Raw genomic sequence first — 16,610 nt, 5'->3', positions numbered from 1 at the left:
ACGTTGTCCATCCATATTGGCGCACTGCGTTCCCGTAGTTAACTTTTTTCCCGTCACTTTAGACTCCCCCTATTTTTGAATTTGAAAATTTCATATTCGCATTTTTAAAATTAATATTCAAATTTATTCAAAATTTTATTTCACAAAGTCTTCAAGTCTTCAAATAAATAAAATTTACTGTCTTTTTAAATGAAAAAAATTAATCCAGAGGTTAAATTTTTAAAAATTTTTCTTACTGAGAATTTAACTGAAGTTACTTTCAAAAACCCGAGAATGTAAATTGATAAACGGGTTTTTTAAATCGTTTCCGTGGTAACGAAGGTGACGTACAAACAACATTGTTATTTGACTTTAAATTATAATTTACGTTTAATTATTACTGGGTAATAATTATTATTATTTTTATTTGAAATTTAAATTTAAATGTTTTAGATAATAGTATAAATTAATTAATTAAAATAATGAGAGCCCATCTGAGATGGGTGGATAAAGTCCAAGACAAAAACGAACAGTGTATTTACGACCTGTGTTTCAATCCTGACGGGTCGCAACTACTGGTAGCTGCTGGACAGCAAGTTCTTGTTTACGAAACTACCAAAGGCGCTTTGATCCAGCCATTGAAAGGCCACAAGGATATTGTCTACTGTGTATGCTATGCTAGAGATGGTAAAAGATTCGCCTCAGGTGGTGCTGACAAGTGCGTGATAGTATGGACATCAAAGCTTGAAGGTATACTCAAGTACTCGCATAATGACGCGGTGCAGTGCATGAAATTCAACCCGGTGTCCCACCAGTTGTTCAGCTGCTCGATATCCGACATAGCGTTTTGGTCTAGCGAACAGAAAGCTGTGCAGAAACACAAGTCCGGTGGTCGCGTCAACTGCTGCGACTGGACCAATGATGGCCAGTACCTGGCAATTGGTCTGGCTGCTGGTTACGTTTCTATAAGGAACAAAAATGGAGACGAACAGTTACGTATTGATAGATCTAGCGGCTCTCCTATTTGGAGCGTGTCTTGGTGTCCATTGCGAGATGATACCAATGTTGACATCCTCTGTATTGCTGAATGGAACGGGACTTTGTCGTTTTACACACCAGCTGGTCAGCAGATTGGAAGGGAGAGATCTTTGAATTTTATACCATTGAGAGTTGTCCATTTCCCTGAGGGCCAGTATCTGTTGGTTGTTGGTAGCAATAGGAAATGTTTGCTGATGAATCATGAGGGAATACAATTGACTGAAGTAGGAGACATCCATTCGTCTTGGATATGGAGCTGCGCTATCCATCCTACCTCTGGTTACATCGCTCTTGGCTGCCAGGATGGTACGATAACTTACTTGCAGCTGACCTGGAATATTGTACATGGTCTGTACGGAGACCGTTACGCGTACAGAGAGAATATGACTGATGTTATAATTCAACACTTGATAACTAATCAGAAAGTTCGAATCAAGTGTAAAGATTTGATAAACAAAATAGCTGTTTATCGTGATAAGCTGGCGGTTCAGCTGCCGGAGCGGGTTATTATTTATGAACCCTCTGGTACTGCTGACGGTATGCACTATAGGATACAGGAAAAATTATCTAAAACAATAAATTGTAATTTGTTGGTTGTTACGTCTAATAATTTAGTATTGTGTTTGGAGAAACGATTACAGAGTTTATCATTTACGCAAGTTGTTGAACGTGAGTGGGTGTTGGATAGTATAATAACGTATATTAAAGTTGTCGGCGGTCCCGCTGGCAAAGAGTGTTTGATAGCTGGTCTGACAAGTGGACAAGTAATTAAAATATACTTGGATAATCCATTTCCTGCGCACTTGACTAAAGTTGATGGCCCGGTCTGTTGTCTGGACATCAGCTCGATGAAAGAAAAGCTGGCGGTGGTGAGCGAGAGTGGGATACTCTCGGTCTATGACCTTTACACAGAGCAAAAAATTTATGAGTTTAATGACGTGACTAGTGTCGCTTTTAATAGAGCGTTTGAAGACATGATGTGTTTTTCAGGTCGCGATTACTTGACAATTAAGGTGGGAGATTTTCCAGAGTACAGGCAAAAGTTAAACGGATATGTTGTGGGTCACAATGGATCCAAACTCTACTGCATCAATGGCACGAATATTGTTACGGTAGATATCCCGTTGTCGGCTACGATGTACCAGTACTTGGACACAGGAATGTTTGATGAAGCCTACGCAGTTGCTTGTCTAGGTGTCGCAGAGTCTGACTGGTTGTCTTTGGGAACTTCGGCGCTGGATAAATTACATCTGGACATCGCACACGCGGCATTCGCGCGGTTGAAAAAATTGCGGTACATTGAAGTAGTGATGGAGATTGAAGATAAACTCAAGTCTGGTGAATGGGGACAAGAAGCCTGTATGGCAACTGCTGCTGCGGCAATGGGAAGATTAAGAGAAGCTGCTAAACTTTATCAGCGAGCTGGATTGCAACAGTGCGCTCTGGACATGTACTCGGATTTAAGAATGTTTGATATCGCGCAGGAGTTCATTGCTACGGGGAACAGTCATGATAAAACTGCACTGCTGAGGAAAAGAGCTGAGTGGGCAAAAAGTCTTGGAGAGCCTCGAGCAGCCGCTGAAATGTTTCTCGCGGCTGGTGATGTCGAACGCGCTATAAACATTGTATCTGAACACGGGTGGATTGATATGCTGATTAAAATTGGAAGGCAACTCGATAAAGCTCAGCGTGACAGCCTGTACACGATCGCCAAAAAACTCCGCGAACTGGGAGCCACTCACGGCGCCGCTGAAATCTTCAGTCGTCTGGGTGATGATCCAGATGTTGCTGATGTTTTGGTAGACGCTCAAGCATGGCCAGAAGCATTTGAACTCGTCGAAAGAAATCCTAAATTAAAGTCACGAGTTTATGGGCCGTATGCTCGCTGGCTCGCGGAGACTGGACGTTTTTCTGAGGCTCAAGAGGGTAATTTATTTAAAATTGTTTTTTTTTATAGACTAATTTATTTATAGAAAAAAATTTTAGCGTTCCAGATGGCCGGACAAACAGAAGAATCAATGGCAGTATTGACTACACTAGCAAAAAATTCAGTGCTGATGAATAAATTTCGGGATGCTTCTTATTTCTACTGGCTCTTATCCCAGTTGAGTCTAAACTTGCCGAAGAATTCTGAAGAAATCAAAACTATGTTTTATGAGTACTCTGATAAGGCTGATATATACTACGCGTATTATGACGTTTATAAATACATGGTAAATATTTAATAATTAAATAAATTAATCTATGGGCTGTACATTAAAAAATTAATTATTAAACTTTTAGGCAGAGCCATTTACTTCACTGATGCCAGAGGCTTTGTTCAACATATCAAGATTTTTATTAATGAAATTACAGGGTACCCGTATGACCAACATATCCATGATAACAATAATTTACTCTCTTGTAAAACAGGCGCGAATACTGGGCGCTAATAAATTGGCAATGCAACTGCTGGAGCGGTTACGAGGAATGAGAATTCCCGATAACTTACAAGCGCAAGTAGAAGTTGCGACTCTGGCCGCACGAGCCCATCAATACCAAGATCCTGAGGAATTACTGCCACTGTGCTATCGCTGCTCTACATTCAATCCCCTTTTACCTGCCAATAATTATCCGAGTAATCGTTGCGTTCAATGTAATCTCAAGTTCCATCACTCGTACATCTCTTTTGAAGTACTGCCGATTGTTGAGTTCGAACTGGAAGACGGCATCTCGAATGAGGAAGCTAGGAAACTTATCGAAGAGCCCATGGCTATTCCGGATGACGCTGAAATAACTGAAGACCAAATGACTATTGTTACTGACCACACTGATCTGTTCACTGCTCGTCTAATTAAATATGAGGTTTGTTAATAAAAGTTGGTATATTTATTTATAAATTCAGTTCACTGATTTATTTATTTGATATCAGGATAAAACTGGAGGTTCGACAATAAAAGTAGGACGGAATGTTTTAATGAGCTTGGAACCGTATGAAGTATTAATTGTTCCTTGGCCAGAACCATTCAAAACAAAATACTACAGAAGAATATTAACTGATGTACCAGTTACTTACTGCAGCTCATGTTTGAAAGTAAGAAATTTATCATTTAAAAAAAAAATAGTTAATGCCTTGATAGCAGCACTTTCTTCAAAAACTTGCTGTTGTGTCAAGTTCTGCTGATCCAAGTTTTGACTGTAATTTGAACAACACGACCTACAAGTTGACGTAAATCTACAGCCGTAATAGAAATTCAAGTTGTGGAAAAAAAATTTCAAGGGCAAAAGTTGATTTGAATCTGATAGAAAGTCACGAGAAAAAAATTGAATTCCAAATTAACATCAAGTTTTTGCAATCAACTTGACATCTTATTTCGGTTTTAGATTTCCGTCAACTTTTTTTGGGACAGCTGGAGCCCTAGTACTAGACAAATACCAAAAAAATTTATTAAATTATTATAATTAATATTTTTTTTTTTAGTTATTTCAAATGGAAGATTATGAAATAGCGTTAATACGAAATGGTCACTGTCCGTTCTGCCGATACGCAAATGCATCAATAAATTAATCATGTACCTGACTAATCAAAATGATGCAACTATTAAATTTTTTAAATTTTATTTAATAAACTTACGTATTAATGTGATAATAATAATAATAATAATTGTAAAAATTAATTAGTATATTATAGATAATGCATAACAGTTATTTAAATATGTAAACACAACTGTGGTGTGCTAATTGTCACCACTGTTAAGTAAATACTTGCCGTTATTGTCAGGATATTTTGTTAAATTACACAGAGATCAGTAACAAGTCAGCATGTCTGAGATCTTAAACTTTGTCTTCTTCCTCTTCATTATATTTTTTACGACAGCTACAAATATTCATAGTGATACTGCACTACAATTGACTCGCAGCGAGAGATGTAAGATGAATTATTTTAACAGAAAAATTTATTTGATACAATTAAATTAATAATTATCAATTATTTTTAGTTTTTCCATTATTTAGTGTCGTGAGATTTGCAAATTCCGAGTGCTCAGGCACAAATTCATTCAACGGAACCTGTTTTACGCGGAAAGAATGTTACAATTATAAAGGAACAGCATCCGGTACTTGTGCTAATGGACTTGGAACCTGTTGTACTTGTAAGTAATTGTAAATATTTAATAATTATATTTATTTATAATTTATAACTATTTACTTTTTAGTTAAAAAAGAATGCGGATCAGTAACAACTTTAAATAACACATATTTTGTAAACCCTGGATACTATTCAAGCTACGAAGGTGGTGAAAGATGTACAATAACTGTTTATCGTTGCAATTCAGACGTCTGTCAGCTGCGTATTGATTTCATGGAATTTAATTTAGCCCAGCCAAATGCCAGTGGTGTTTGCGATAATGATTTTCTTTTAATATCCGGCAGCGCATCAACAGTACCACGAATTTGCGGGGAAAATAATAATCAGCATGGTAATTTTAATGATAAAAATTAAAATTTCTAAGGTAGAAGACCTAGTATCCAATCAGGGAACTAGTACCCGAACTCCATGTATTTGTGTTGATATATTTAGTATAATTTAGTAAATATAGACGTACAAATACATGAGTGATCGGGTACTAGTTCCCTGGTCGGGTACTGGGTCTCTTACTTTACTCACTAATTTAAATTATCTGAAGATTTTTTAATTTTTTAGTTTATGTTGACTTCAATGGAGCGAATCCAATAACAATATCAGTAGATACCAACACAGATTATGCATTTTCTCGTAAATGGAACTTGAGATTACGGCAAATAGCTTGCGACTCACCATGGCGAGGTAAAAAAACAATAATAATAATAAATAAATTAAATAATTATTAATTACTATCGTGTAATGGTGAATTTTAATACAATTTAGCTCCAAATGGATGCCTTCAGTATTACAAAACAATAACTGGTACGGTGACTAGCTTTAATTACGGAACTACAACTAATTCTCGAGGTAAAATTCATAATTACTTAACTATTAGTACACAATTATAATTATTAATTAGTAATTAGCTATAAAAATAATTGATTTATCTAGTGTTTTGATATATCGTCTAGTTTCGACGCCGCTTCTCATTCCTGGTACGCGACAAATGCAGAATTTAAATTACGGAGTATGTATTAGAATGGCGCAAGGATACTGTACTATCGAGTGGTCGCAATCTGATACATTATCTTTCACCGTCTCCGGTGACTCTGGTATTCTTGATGGTACACCAGGTATTTAATTATCAATAAACACTTGAGCATTTTTTTTTGGCATTTAAATTTATAATTTAAATAATAATTAAATTTTCCAAGGTATCGATTACTCAGTATCAGGTGAATTATGCACACATAATTTTGTTATCGTACCAAATCCATCAGCAAATGGCTCACGTGACACCACCGATAGATTTTGCGGCAATGGGTTTCAAACAAAACAAAGCAGCTCAAAGCCATTTGTACTTTACGTTGTAACAAATCAAGATCCAAACGAAAATCAAGCCGCGACTGACGATTTTGTAGAACGCGACTTCGCTAATCGAGGATTCGTTTTAAAGTACCGTCAATTGGCGTGTGCAGTATAAAATTTAATTATTTTTTTTTTCTAAGTATCTAATTAATTAATTAAAATAAAATAGATATTCGAATAATCAAATGTAGAATTTAATTAAATAAATTTATTAATTATTATTTTACCTAATTAAATTAAAAGATTTAACCAGCTAACATTGAAGCGCCACCGTGATTATTAACGCGCTCGGTCATCGCTTGGTACCAGCCTGATAATTTGGTGTGTTCGAGTGCATCTTTAAATGCTTGGCAGCCTTCAATACTGCGCAGCACACCGTAGACAGCCAAATCCGACAAGTCTGGATTACTACCACCCATAAATGATGACCCTCGTGCTTCAATTGCCTTCAGCCAGTGGTTCAACTCCTCGTAAAATGACTCCCGGACATCTGTCTTCAAGTGGTGCCTTTTCTGCAGCCTTTTTCCTATCATCCACATGGCCCAAGCTCCTACATTTATCATAAGCTTTCTTTCCCACGTCGGAAAATATTCTTCCCACTTTCCGACCTAGTAAAATTGATAACAGATCAATAAATAAGTAAACGTCAACGTCTATTTTAATTAATTAATTGAATGAATGAATAATTACATCCGAAAACCATTGGAAAGTTTCATAGGCTTCGCCCAGTGTTCTGTAGACATTTGGAGATAAAGTATGAACCAGTACATCATCAGCCCATTTTCTCCATTTGCGTTCTTCCCTAATGAAAAAGAAAATTAATTACCGTAATTACTTAAGTGATGTAATAAAAATAAATCTTACATAATATCGTCTAGTGTCCGATCCTTCGGTATCTCTCCTTGGTACATAAGGAAATACTTGTTGATAATCTCTTGTTTGAACTTTCCGTCATCGTCATTCATCGCGATAACTGGGTAATACTTTGCAAGATCATTTAAATTGTACGACTTGTCATTTAGATGAGAGGCTAGCACTGACACGATCATGGAACTGTCATTCAGGGGACGGTAGCCGCCGTCAACTTTGGCCAGCAAAATAGGAACTTTTCTGTACGACGACCAGCTGATCTCGCGTCTCAGCACTGGGTCCACTTCAACTACATCGTAGGAAATTCCGTAGTAGTCCAAAAACGTCCGGACTTTACAGCAGAATGGACATGACTGATACTGAAATAGTGTCAGCTTCAAACCGGTTGGATCTACCGGCGACACGATCTAGAAATATTTAATTTTAAATACTAATTACTTGGTTTATTTATTTAAAATTATCATACCCGTCTTGATGGTTCAATTGGTGGTTTGTACTTGAGTATGTCAACATTTATTTCGCTGCCTTCGAGGGATAAATTTTTTCTATCGCGTTCAATTTTCCAATACGCATAACCTGTACCTATCGCTGTACCAACAACTGCTCCAATAATACTAGTTTTTATTATTCCTCTTGTAGGTTTTTGCTCCTGTACGACTGTTCTGAATGATCTTATTAATTTATTTTCACGTATTAAAATATTTTTATTTAAAAAGTTACGGGAAAAACGTGTTGATTTGCATAACACAGCCATGATCACGTACTATATAAATTGCGTGAATTTCGATCTCGATTATTTAAACAACAAAGGCGTAGAATGAAGTTGGCGCGGACTATAAATTTTTGTAAATTATGTACATTAGTCAATTTTTTTTTTACGCTCTCTGAGAATTGTCAATTGTTTAAAGATTATGATTAATTGTTGTATTTAAAATTTCCTTGTTGCATTCACTAATGCAATAGTACACTTATCTGCTTTGGGTAAGGAAATTTATTTTTTTATAATTGATTAATCTACATTACCAGTAAAATATATATGTCATAAGAGAGCTGATACTGCTGGTGTTTCGAAGCATTGGAGTGACGTAGGAGTTCCCGAAAATTAGTGAGTCACTGGCGCGAATATTAAATCCCCTTACGCAAGACTGCCCATAAATTTAGAGAAATTATACAAAGGGTATTTATTAATATATCACAGTATTTTTTTTCTTTTTTTTGGTAGATTTATTTCAGTTATTTTACTTTATTATTTTTATCTGAGTTTTTAATTTAACGCCAGTCATACTAGAGAATGAGTGGGAATGAAGCAGACATCAGATTTAAATTTAAAATTACAAATAAATATGAGAGTGAATGTAGCAGACATCAGACAAATTGAAAATTATAAATAAATAGAGTAAATGATTTAAAAAATAAAATTTTAAAAAATGCACTTATTAATTTTTTAATTTTTTAAGCGCGCATTTTTTAAAATTTAATTTTATTAATTACTTACTCTATTTATTTATAATTTAAAATTTGTCTGATGTCTGCTACATTCACACTCATAAATAAATAGAGTAAATAATAAAAATAATAATATTTATAAAAAATGCACTTATTAATTTTGAAATTTTTTGAAGGCGCATTTTTTAAAATTTTATTTTATCAATTATTTACTCTATTGATAATTTTAAATTTGTGATGTTTGCTACACTCACACTCATACTATAGAATATAAATGAATTACTAATTTTTTTTATAATTAGTTCATTAAATTTATAATTATAATTTCTTATAAACTGAACTGTCAGTCAAAATATTAAGAGTACATTTTTGAATATAAAAAAAAATAAAGACATATTTTGACAGATGAAAAATAGCAGAAACTGACAATTAATTTTTGATACTAAAAGCAGCAGATATCAGACAATTTTTAAATTTCTATGAATTAATTAGTAGTAAGTAAAATAAAATTTTTATAATTTGCACAGAAAGATTTTTTCATGTACAATCTTCTAAAATTTTTCCTACAAATATTTTACTTGTTTATTTAGAAGAATTAAATTTTTTTAATGTCTGCTATTTTCGGTATCATAATTTTTAATGATACTGCAGTTAGCCGACGTCTAATAGTTTTTGGATTTTGATTTAAATAATAAAGTATAAAAAAAAATAAATATTTTTAAAAATTGCACCTATAGTTTTTTAAATTTTCTACATGTGCATATTTTTAGTTTTTTTTTGTAATTTATTTGTTGAAAAAAGAAATCCAAAAATTGTTAATTGTCTGCTAACTTCAGGATCATTAATTTTTTAACTGATGAGGAGTTGATTATTATTATTATTAGTATCATAAATTAATTAATTAGATTCAAAAATTAATTAGAGACTTTTTTCTTTGTAAAATGAAATAATTTTTTTTTATTACAATATTATAAAATCTACATTTTACAAATTACAATAAAATATATAATACAAGAAGTACAATTTACATATGTCGTAAATAAAAAAAAAATATTTTAACTTGCTACTATAATATTGTATAAATAATAAAATTAAAAATATATAAAATGAATCAGTTCAAATAAAAATAAAAATCACAAGTACTCTATATTAGATAAATTTTTATACTCATCTATGATCAGACAATAAATATATACATACATGATCAACGATCATTGATGACTTCATATAAATTCATATCTGATCATATTTGAACATATATGAATAATATTTGCCGGTGCTGCCTACACCCTATCAGCTATAAACTAAAATTTACATATCAACATACAACACGTATAAACTTTATAATACATACATTAATATACATATAATATATATTTTATTTTTGTAGAGTAATTCATGTTTATTTAAGGATTCAGACGGTATAATTATTATTATTATTATTTTTTTATTGTGAATATGGTCCTCGGTTTGCGAAACAAAGCGCCTCTCATTAAAATTATCAATGTCTTTCATACAAAATTTATATTATAAATTTATTTTTCACTCTTAAATGTAGTTATCATTTATTTTTTTTTTAGTTTTTCATTTTTTACTTTCTGTTACAGCGTATATATTTTATTAGCGACGGAAATAGGCGACAATTTAAAATTACACATCGATTAGTTATTTTTAATCAATCAACTACATTAAAATTTATTTAAAATGATATTGATGCCTACTGTTTTTTTAAAATTTTTTATAATTATTCTTCATCACAACTCCATCATTACTAGGGCCAGGATTTTTGCGTTAATTTAAAAATAATTAATAATTAGTCGTGTGAAATTTTTTATATTGCGGGGAAAATATTGGTCTTATGAAAAAAGTTTTCAAACAAAAGTTGTAGGAAATTTAATTTTTTAGAAAAAATGTCTCCTATAATTTTTCCTTAGGACTAATAAGAAAGCCGTAATTTCAAAATTAAGATTTTCATAATTAACAAAATTTTGAATCATTCATTATGAATCTTAATTTTTGAATTACGGTGAAAATATTGATCGTATAAAAAAATCATAAGAGACATTTTTTTTAGAAAATTAAATTTCCTACAACTTTTGTTCAAAAACTTTTTTACTAAGACCGATATTTTCCCCGTAATATCAAAAATTTGAACTATTCATTTCAAAAATAAGGCAAAAATCTTGTCCTTAATCATTGCCTTCATTACTTTTAATGCCGAAAATTTTAAAATCGATTCAAAATTATTAAACGATTGATTTAAAATTTTTTAAAATATTTATTATAATTATTGCAGAGTATTCAGGTATTAAGTTTTCATTTATTTTTAATATTTAAAAATATATGTATATATTACTGATAAAAATAAATAGACAATTAAAATATTATAAATTAAGATCAAAAGGATTTGTTTGATTAATTCCTTCTGGTCCCGTTTGTAAATTTTATTACTCACTTTCCTGCCGCTCCGATAATTTTTTTTGTTTGGTAATTTATTTGTACATATACGTAAGGTATTATAAAAATTCACCGGTTTGCTCAAGAGTTAAATTAGTTAAATCAGTCTCATTAAATATTAAATATGCTCATTGGCAGGACAATAAATTATACAGAGCATTAACAGTAGGCTAATTAATTAAAAATTACAATTATTAATTTTGATATGTTGTAAATTAAATACATATAAATTAATATCAATACATAACGTATTATAGATATATGTATATACAATTTTATTTTTTGGGCGGCACCAAATCATAGGAATAAATTTATGACGATAATTATAAGTAATTAATAATTTATATTTTTTTTTATATTAATTTATTGCGAGATTCTCGCAATCACATTTCAAGTGATCACAGTTTTTTTTTCTCTACAATGTAAAATTTTGCGTTACGTCTTTTTGATTTTTGAAAAAAAAAATTTTTGAATAATTTATTTTATCAAATTTTTTTACCATCGATTTTTTTAAATTTTACGTTTCAAAATTTTATTTAAAAAAATTTCTACTAGCATTCAAATGCATGAATTACAAGAAATAATTTAAGTCCAATTACACAATTACTGAAAATTGAGTGTGAATTGGAAAAAAAAAATTGATTACTTAGGCGGCGCCTAATAATTATCGATGAATTGAAATTAAATAAAAATATTATTTATAATTAGTGGAATTACTTTGTATTGTCAATTATTGGAACGCCTTCAGCCCTGACTAAAAAAGATAAAAACAGAATAGAATCCGTAATAAAAACTTTTCGATCGTTTCCACCGCACGCATGGTCACCTCAACAAAAAAAAAACGTCAATAATCAGAGAGACTTTATTGCCTTTTCCCACATAACATGCTTTATTCCCGTGGGTGCACAAAGCCTCTTAAATTTTTATTTCACCATTAAATATTTTCATTCAATTTAATCTTTAATCCGATGGCATTAAAACGCGGTCATTAAAACTCGAGTTTAAATAAAAGTTGTAAAACAAATAAAATTATGGACGGAATAAAAGCGTAAATAAATTAAAAAAAAAACATTTTATTAATAAATTAATAAAATAAACTATAAAATAAAAATTTATTTAAAGTTCATAAACGTCTCTGCCATTGGGTCTCGCGGCATTTGGCCGACAAGAAGCGGGACTCGCGTACGAATGAATAATGTGGACCCGTAGTCTAACATCCCCCGAAGATCTTGACCCATCACCCCTAGGTCTGCGCGAGAAGCTGACCGTTGTCTTACAGCAACAGTAGTGGAATAATTTAACATAAGCATTGCGGAAATGCCGATCGAATACGCAGTAAACAAGACTATTAATGCAGGACTTGGATAAAGCAAACCAAGCGAGGTTGTAAAAGATCCTGGCACTTACGGGTCGACGGGTAGTCGTCAATATTGCCGAGCCAAAGGGCAGCCAGAATATTGTGAAAAGGGTAAAGCTGTATATATTGGTCTTCATTAACTCATAATCCCATGAGAAGGATGCCGGTGGCTTGAATGAACCTCGGACTGCACGACGCACGCGTAATATCAATCGTAGATAAATAATTGGTGTCAGCAGTGCCGGTAGTAGTACTAGAAAAAATGCCCCTACTATCTGCGGTATTGTCACCGGGTTAAATTTACGACCACAAAAATCGGGACCCAAGTCTAGCGATGACTGCAGTCCCACTACTATTCCTGATATCACCCATATCACAAATATTGTCGCCGTTACACGACTTGGTGTCAATGCTTCATATCTAGAAAATTATTTGTTGATCAAAATTAATTATTAATAAATTAATTACTTATAAATTTATGTATTTATTAATTACTTTTCAGCAGGCAAACAGAGACGCGCATAATTTTCACCGGCAATTGTCGCCAACGTTAAAACAGTTACGAGAAAACATAAAGCCTCGAGTGTCCATTCAAATCGACATATACTGAGTGACTCTTCGTGACCAGCAAGAATAACAATTGCTGATGCTGGTATAACTAGTCCAGTTACTAGTAAATCAGCGAGCGCGACATTGACCAAGAATGCATTACCTTGAAAAAATATATTATTATATTTAATAATCATGCAATTATAAATCATGCAACAAATTTCTTTTTTTTTCTTTTTAATTATACATTAGAAATTATTTTTCATGCGCACTTAATATTTAAATAATTATTTACTTTGTAAACTTACAGTAAATATAAATTTACTTGAAGCTTTCAACTTTTGAATTAAAAGTTCTTTATCATTTTAATTATGTGAAGTAAATTGATATGAAGGTTGATTAAAAGTTTATTATCATGTAATGAAAAAGATAAATCTTGAAGTAAAATATTCAAGATATTCATCGATTAAATCAAGACTTTAATTATCTCTGTTTTTTTTTTATTGAGCTTGCGGATGCGTAATAAAATAAAAAAAAAGCTCGGAATTTATTTAATGTTTTAAAATATGTAGAATGCAATTGCATAATTACCATAAATTAAAATAAATTTTCTCTTTTCTTCTCGCAATTACAATTGACAATAATAATAATAAAAAATGTACCTCGTTTTTTCAAATGATCCTCGACCATGATAGCAGATATCATAAAAACATTTCCAACGCTGCCGACGACTGCAAGCGATGCAAGTAGTAAAAGTCGAGCCACTCTAGACCAATCAGACGACAGTGTAACCGGGGAGACATCAAGATCGCTGTCAAATATATTCGTTTTACTTCTGTCCATCGATATTTTAACGTCAATTCCTCCGAGCAAGTCCACCAACGTGGTGCTGGACATGGTCATTGTCATTCTATCACTGTCATCGGTGGTCATCAACGAACCCATCGTCGTGACACTTCTCATCGCTGTCACATTCATTTTATATCTAACAGGAATCATAAAATATCATAGTAAAACAAAAGCCCCAGCGAAAGGTAAATAAAAAAAAAACTTTTTTAATAAAATTAAAAGATTAATTAATTTAATGGAAAGATTTCCACGTGTGCTCTGGCTGACGTTATTATATATCTGTAATTCATTATTATCATTAACTTTTTAGTTCCATAAAAGTTTACGACAACTGGCACGTTGATATGAATTGCAGAGCGTACTCTAGCTCTCCACTGGGGATTATCTAGAGGGAAATGAAATGATGAGAATTACGAGGTCACCCGCTGGGAGAGAACTCTTCTCATTACCGAGAGTGGATTGTAGTAGTGTAGTGTAGTACTACTGTACTCTACACTACTTGCTGGTACTTGGAGAACAAGTGTACTGGTGTAGTCTAGTGTCCTACTGTGAATCTACACTACTATAGATCCTATAGATACACCAGAGGCCAGAGGACAGAGACTAGAGACTAGAGCTGGAATAAACTCTAGAGTCTATCCCTCACCTACTCAATACTACTCAGCTCAGGAAGCCTCGTTGTTGAAGTTAAGTGTCGGCACGTAATCAACGATTAATCGAATCCTCGAGCTGATAAATTTTTAAATAATATTAAATATTTAAAATACCAGGGTTTTATTACTGCTCCATAAATTTTACTTAAATTATAAAAATAATTTACAAATACTACAAGTAGAGTAAATATTATTTCAATTAAACTCCTCGGGAGCGGAAAATTTTAATGTAAATAATAAAAGCAACAGGCTGAGCTGGTACTAATTTAATTGATTTATTGATGAGTTTCTCTGGCAACTATAGATGTAGAAAGCTCTGCGTTTATTGCTTCCCCAATACCCTTGTCAGGGTCCTTGTCTAATAAGGGATATAGTTTTATGTCGGAAATACATGTATGAATATATATGATGTGGAAGGGACCAAAGAACTAGTCATTGAAACATAGTTTATGTGTAGCTAGACCAACTAGACCAACGACAACCAGCTGACAGACAAAGAGGGTGTAGTCAGTGAGTAGGAGACGGGAAGCTGTATCGATTTGGAGCTTTGCCGGGACCACCGCCTTTTACTAACCCTCTTACTCTCTCGCTCTTTTGTACTCGCACCCTCTGACTCATTCGTTTTATTCATTTTCTTCTTCTACTATTATATATGTATATAAATATATATATACTTGGTTTCTCGTTTTATCTTGCACGTGTTTTTACTACCACCATTAACTCTTCCATTTGATTATTAAATTTTAATTATCTAATTAAATTTAAAAATTCAAAAATTAATCTAGAGGCTCATGAAGAAATAGAAAAAAAATAATGGAGTTAATTTCCTTTTTTTTTTTTTAATTTAAATTAATAAAATAATTTGATTATAATTTGCTGGATTAAAAAAAGTAGGGTAGTTATTTGTACATGTGAGTGTATATATTAGGATCGCATGTTTAAACTGTGCGGTATAACTAGTAGTATAACAATAATGTGCCTGTTTCTATTCGTACGATATTATACTCAAACACTAATTATCCTATAATTACTTCTAGGTACTTATAGCGATGGCTTAATGGCATTTAGTCTTTAGGCTGAAGTATATACATCCGTATCCTGTGATGGGTATGAATAGGATATTGTGTGGATATAGATACACATATGTGAGTAAGTATAAGAGTATTATTGATGAAAGGAAATTTGAGATTACTAAATTTATTATGCTTTCAGTTTAAAAGCTCGTATCGAGGGCGTTGCACTTTACTATCAATAAAGATAATAATACTGTCTATAAATAAACTATTAATTTATTATAGAAAATATTTTAAATTATTTATTTTTTGAACTTACGTATTGTAGTCTTGTACTTATAAATAATTTCTTGACATTCCTATTAAACTTTCTTCATAACTCATTTTTTTTAAATTTAAATGTCACGGAAAAAAAAAACCCGAGTTTTTAAATTTAAATTAACGGGTGATTTTAATCGCGGGTTTTTTAAAATTATTTTGAATGGTTTAAAAAATATTTTTTATTTAATGTCAAGTTTGAAGTTTTAAAAATTTGAATTGGATTTTTTTCCGCGAAAATCGATTTACTTTTTGTTAATTTGAATTAAGTAGATGATTCATTTGTGATAATGATGGTGATGATGATGATGATTGTGAGTATTATTGTTGTTGCAATTTATTTTAAAAATAAGATAAGAATCGTGAAACGTCGACGGCGTAACACGCACCGGCATACTGGACGTTGGTTGACTAAACGTTGGTTTATATCATCCGCGAGGAGTCTTATATACATACGCCCGCACAGTGTAAAAGACCGCACATGAATAATAATAAAAGCGCAAGCGCTGATTCCTTCATACTTAATATATATCTTGTACTTATATATATTTTACTTTTGACCTATACTAGCTTGTTGAATACCCATTCTCATTTCTATGAATATTCATTTT

At 32.2% G+C, this 16,610-nt stretch overlaps 4 protein-coding genes across 6 annotated transcripts; 2 read left to right on the top strand and 2 right to left on the bottom strand.

The window, feature by feature from the left end:
- Positions 1 to 164: 164 nt before the first annotated feature.
- LOC130673582 (intraflagellar transport protein 122 homolog) lies at positions 165 to 4,617 on the top strand. Of its 2 annotated transcripts, XM_057478643.1 has the most exons (6): positions 165 to 321; positions 433 to 2,943; positions 3,004 to 3,230; positions 3,301 to 3,861; positions 3,929 to 4,090; positions 4,478 to 4,617. In XM_057478643.1, the coding sequence occupies exons 2-6, from the start codon at positions 462 to 464 to the stop codon at positions 4,562 to 4,564; spliced, it is 3,519 nt and encodes a 1,172-aa protein (XP_057334626.1). In that variant the 5' UTR covers positions 165 to 321; positions 433 to 461; the 3' UTR covers positions 4,565 to 4,617. The 2 variants fall into 2 exon arrangements, with proteins under 2 accessions (XP_057334626.1, XP_057334625.1); XM_057478642.1 differs by having other exon boundaries at positions 165 to 2,943.
- Positions 4,618 to 4,785: 168 nt separating this feature from the next.
- LOC130673586 (uncharacterized) lies at positions 4,786 to 6,713 on the top strand. Its single transcript, XM_057478647.1, has 7 exons — positions 4,786 to 4,924; positions 4,995 to 5,147; positions 5,211 to 5,474; positions 5,699 to 5,821; positions 5,903 to 5,986; positions 6,091 to 6,252; positions 6,334 to 6,713. The coding sequence occupies exons 1-7, from the start codon at positions 4,819 to 4,821 to the stop codon at positions 6,600 to 6,602; spliced, it is 1,161 nt and encodes a 386-aa protein (XP_057334630.1). The 5' UTR covers positions 4,786 to 4,818; the 3' UTR covers positions 6,603 to 6,713.
- Positions 6,676 to 8,336, bottom strand: LOC130673585 (prostaglandin E synthase 2). Its single transcript, XM_057478646.1, has 4 exons — positions 7,824 to 8,336; positions 7,352 to 7,764; positions 7,178 to 7,289; positions 6,676 to 7,095 (listed from the first exon to the last, which is right to left on the bottom strand). The coding sequence occupies exons 1-4, from the start codon at positions 8,109 to 8,111 to the stop codon at positions 6,733 to 6,735; spliced, it is 1,176 nt and encodes a 391-aa protein (XP_057334629.1). The 5' UTR covers positions 8,112 to 8,336; the 3' UTR covers positions 6,676 to 6,732.
- Positions 8,337 to 9,836: 1,500 nt separating this feature from the next.
- LOC130672812 (melatonin receptor type 1A-like) lies at positions 9,837 to 16,603 on the bottom strand. 2 transcript variants are annotated; one of them, XM_057477567.1, is made up of 4 exons: positions 16,001 to 16,603; positions 13,829 to 14,151; positions 13,113 to 13,329; positions 9,837 to 13,037 (listed from the first exon to the last, which is right to left on the bottom strand). In XM_057477567.1, exons 2-4 carry the CDS (start codon positions 14,142 to 14,144, stop codon positions 12,377 to 12,379), a joined length of 1,194 nt encoding a protein of 397 aa, XP_057333550.1. In that variant the 5' UTR covers positions 14,145 to 14,151; positions 16,001 to 16,603; the 3' UTR covers positions 9,837 to 12,376. The 2 variants fall into 2 exon arrangements, with proteins under 2 accessions (XP_057333550.1, XP_057333549.1); XM_057477566.1 differs by lacking the exon at positions 16,001 to 16,603 and having other exon boundaries at positions 13,829 to 14,330.
- Positions 16,604 to 16,610: the final 7 nt, after the last annotated feature.

Source organism: Microplitis mediator, chromosome 8, assembly GCF_029852145.1.
Source record: "Microplitis mediator isolate UGA2020A chromosome 8, iyMicMedi2.1, whole genome shotgun sequence".
NCBI lineage: Eukaryota > Metazoa > Arthropoda > Insecta > Hymenoptera > Braconidae > Microplitis > Microplitis mediator.
This window is presented reverse-complemented; position numbering and strand designations above follow the sequence as displayed.

Bases quoted from the DNA above. Each gene is read 5' to 3' on its own strand.
- LOC130673582 (XM_057478643.1), top strand. From the start codon at position 462: ATGAGAGCCCATCTGAGATGGGTGGATAAAGTCCAAGACAAAAACGAA. The intron at 2,944-3,003 runs GTAATTTATTTA...AAAAAATTTTAG, and splicing joins TTTTTCTGAGGCTCAAGAGG to CGTTCCAGATGGCCGGACAA. The intron at 3,862-3,928 runs GTTTGTTAATAA...ATTTGATATCAG, and splicing joins CTCGTCTAATTAAATATGAG to GATAAAACTGGAGGTTCGAC.
- LOC130673586 (XM_057478647.1), top strand. From the start codon at position 4,819: ATGTCTGAGATCTTAAACTTTGTCTTCTTCCTCTTCATTATATTTTTT. The intron at 5,148-5,210 runs GTAAGTAATTGT...TTTACTTTTTAG, and splicing joins ACTTGGAACCTGTTGTACTT to TTAAAAAAGAATGCGGATCA. The intron at 5,822-5,902 runs GTAAAAAAACAA...AATACAATTTAG, and splicing joins TTGCGACTCACCATGGCGAG to CTCCAAATGGATGCCTTCAG.
- LOC130673585 (XM_057478646.1), bottom strand. From the start codon at position 8,111: ATGGCTGTGTTATGCAAATCAACACGTTTTTCCCGTAACTTTTTAAAT. The intron at 7,765-7,823 runs GTATGATAATTT...AAATATTTCTAG, and splicing joins CAATTGAACCATCAAGACGG to ATCGTGTCGCCGGTAGATCC. The intron at 7,096-7,177 runs GTAATTATTCAT...CAATTTTACTAG, and splicing joins CTTTCCAATGGTTTTCGGAT to GTCGGAAAGTGGGAAGAATA.
- LOC130672812 (XM_057477566.1), bottom strand. From the start codon at position 14,165: ATGATTCCTGTTAGATATAAAATGAATGTGACAGCGATGAGAAGTGTC. The intron at 13,330-13,828 runs GTACATTTTTTA...TATTTTTTCAAG, and splicing joins GGATCATTTGAAAAAACGAG to GTAATGCATTCTTGGTCAAT. The intron at 13,038-13,112 runs GTAATTAATAAA...ATAATTTTCTAG, and splicing joins CTCTGTTTGCCTGCTGAAAA to ATATGAAGCATTGACACCAA.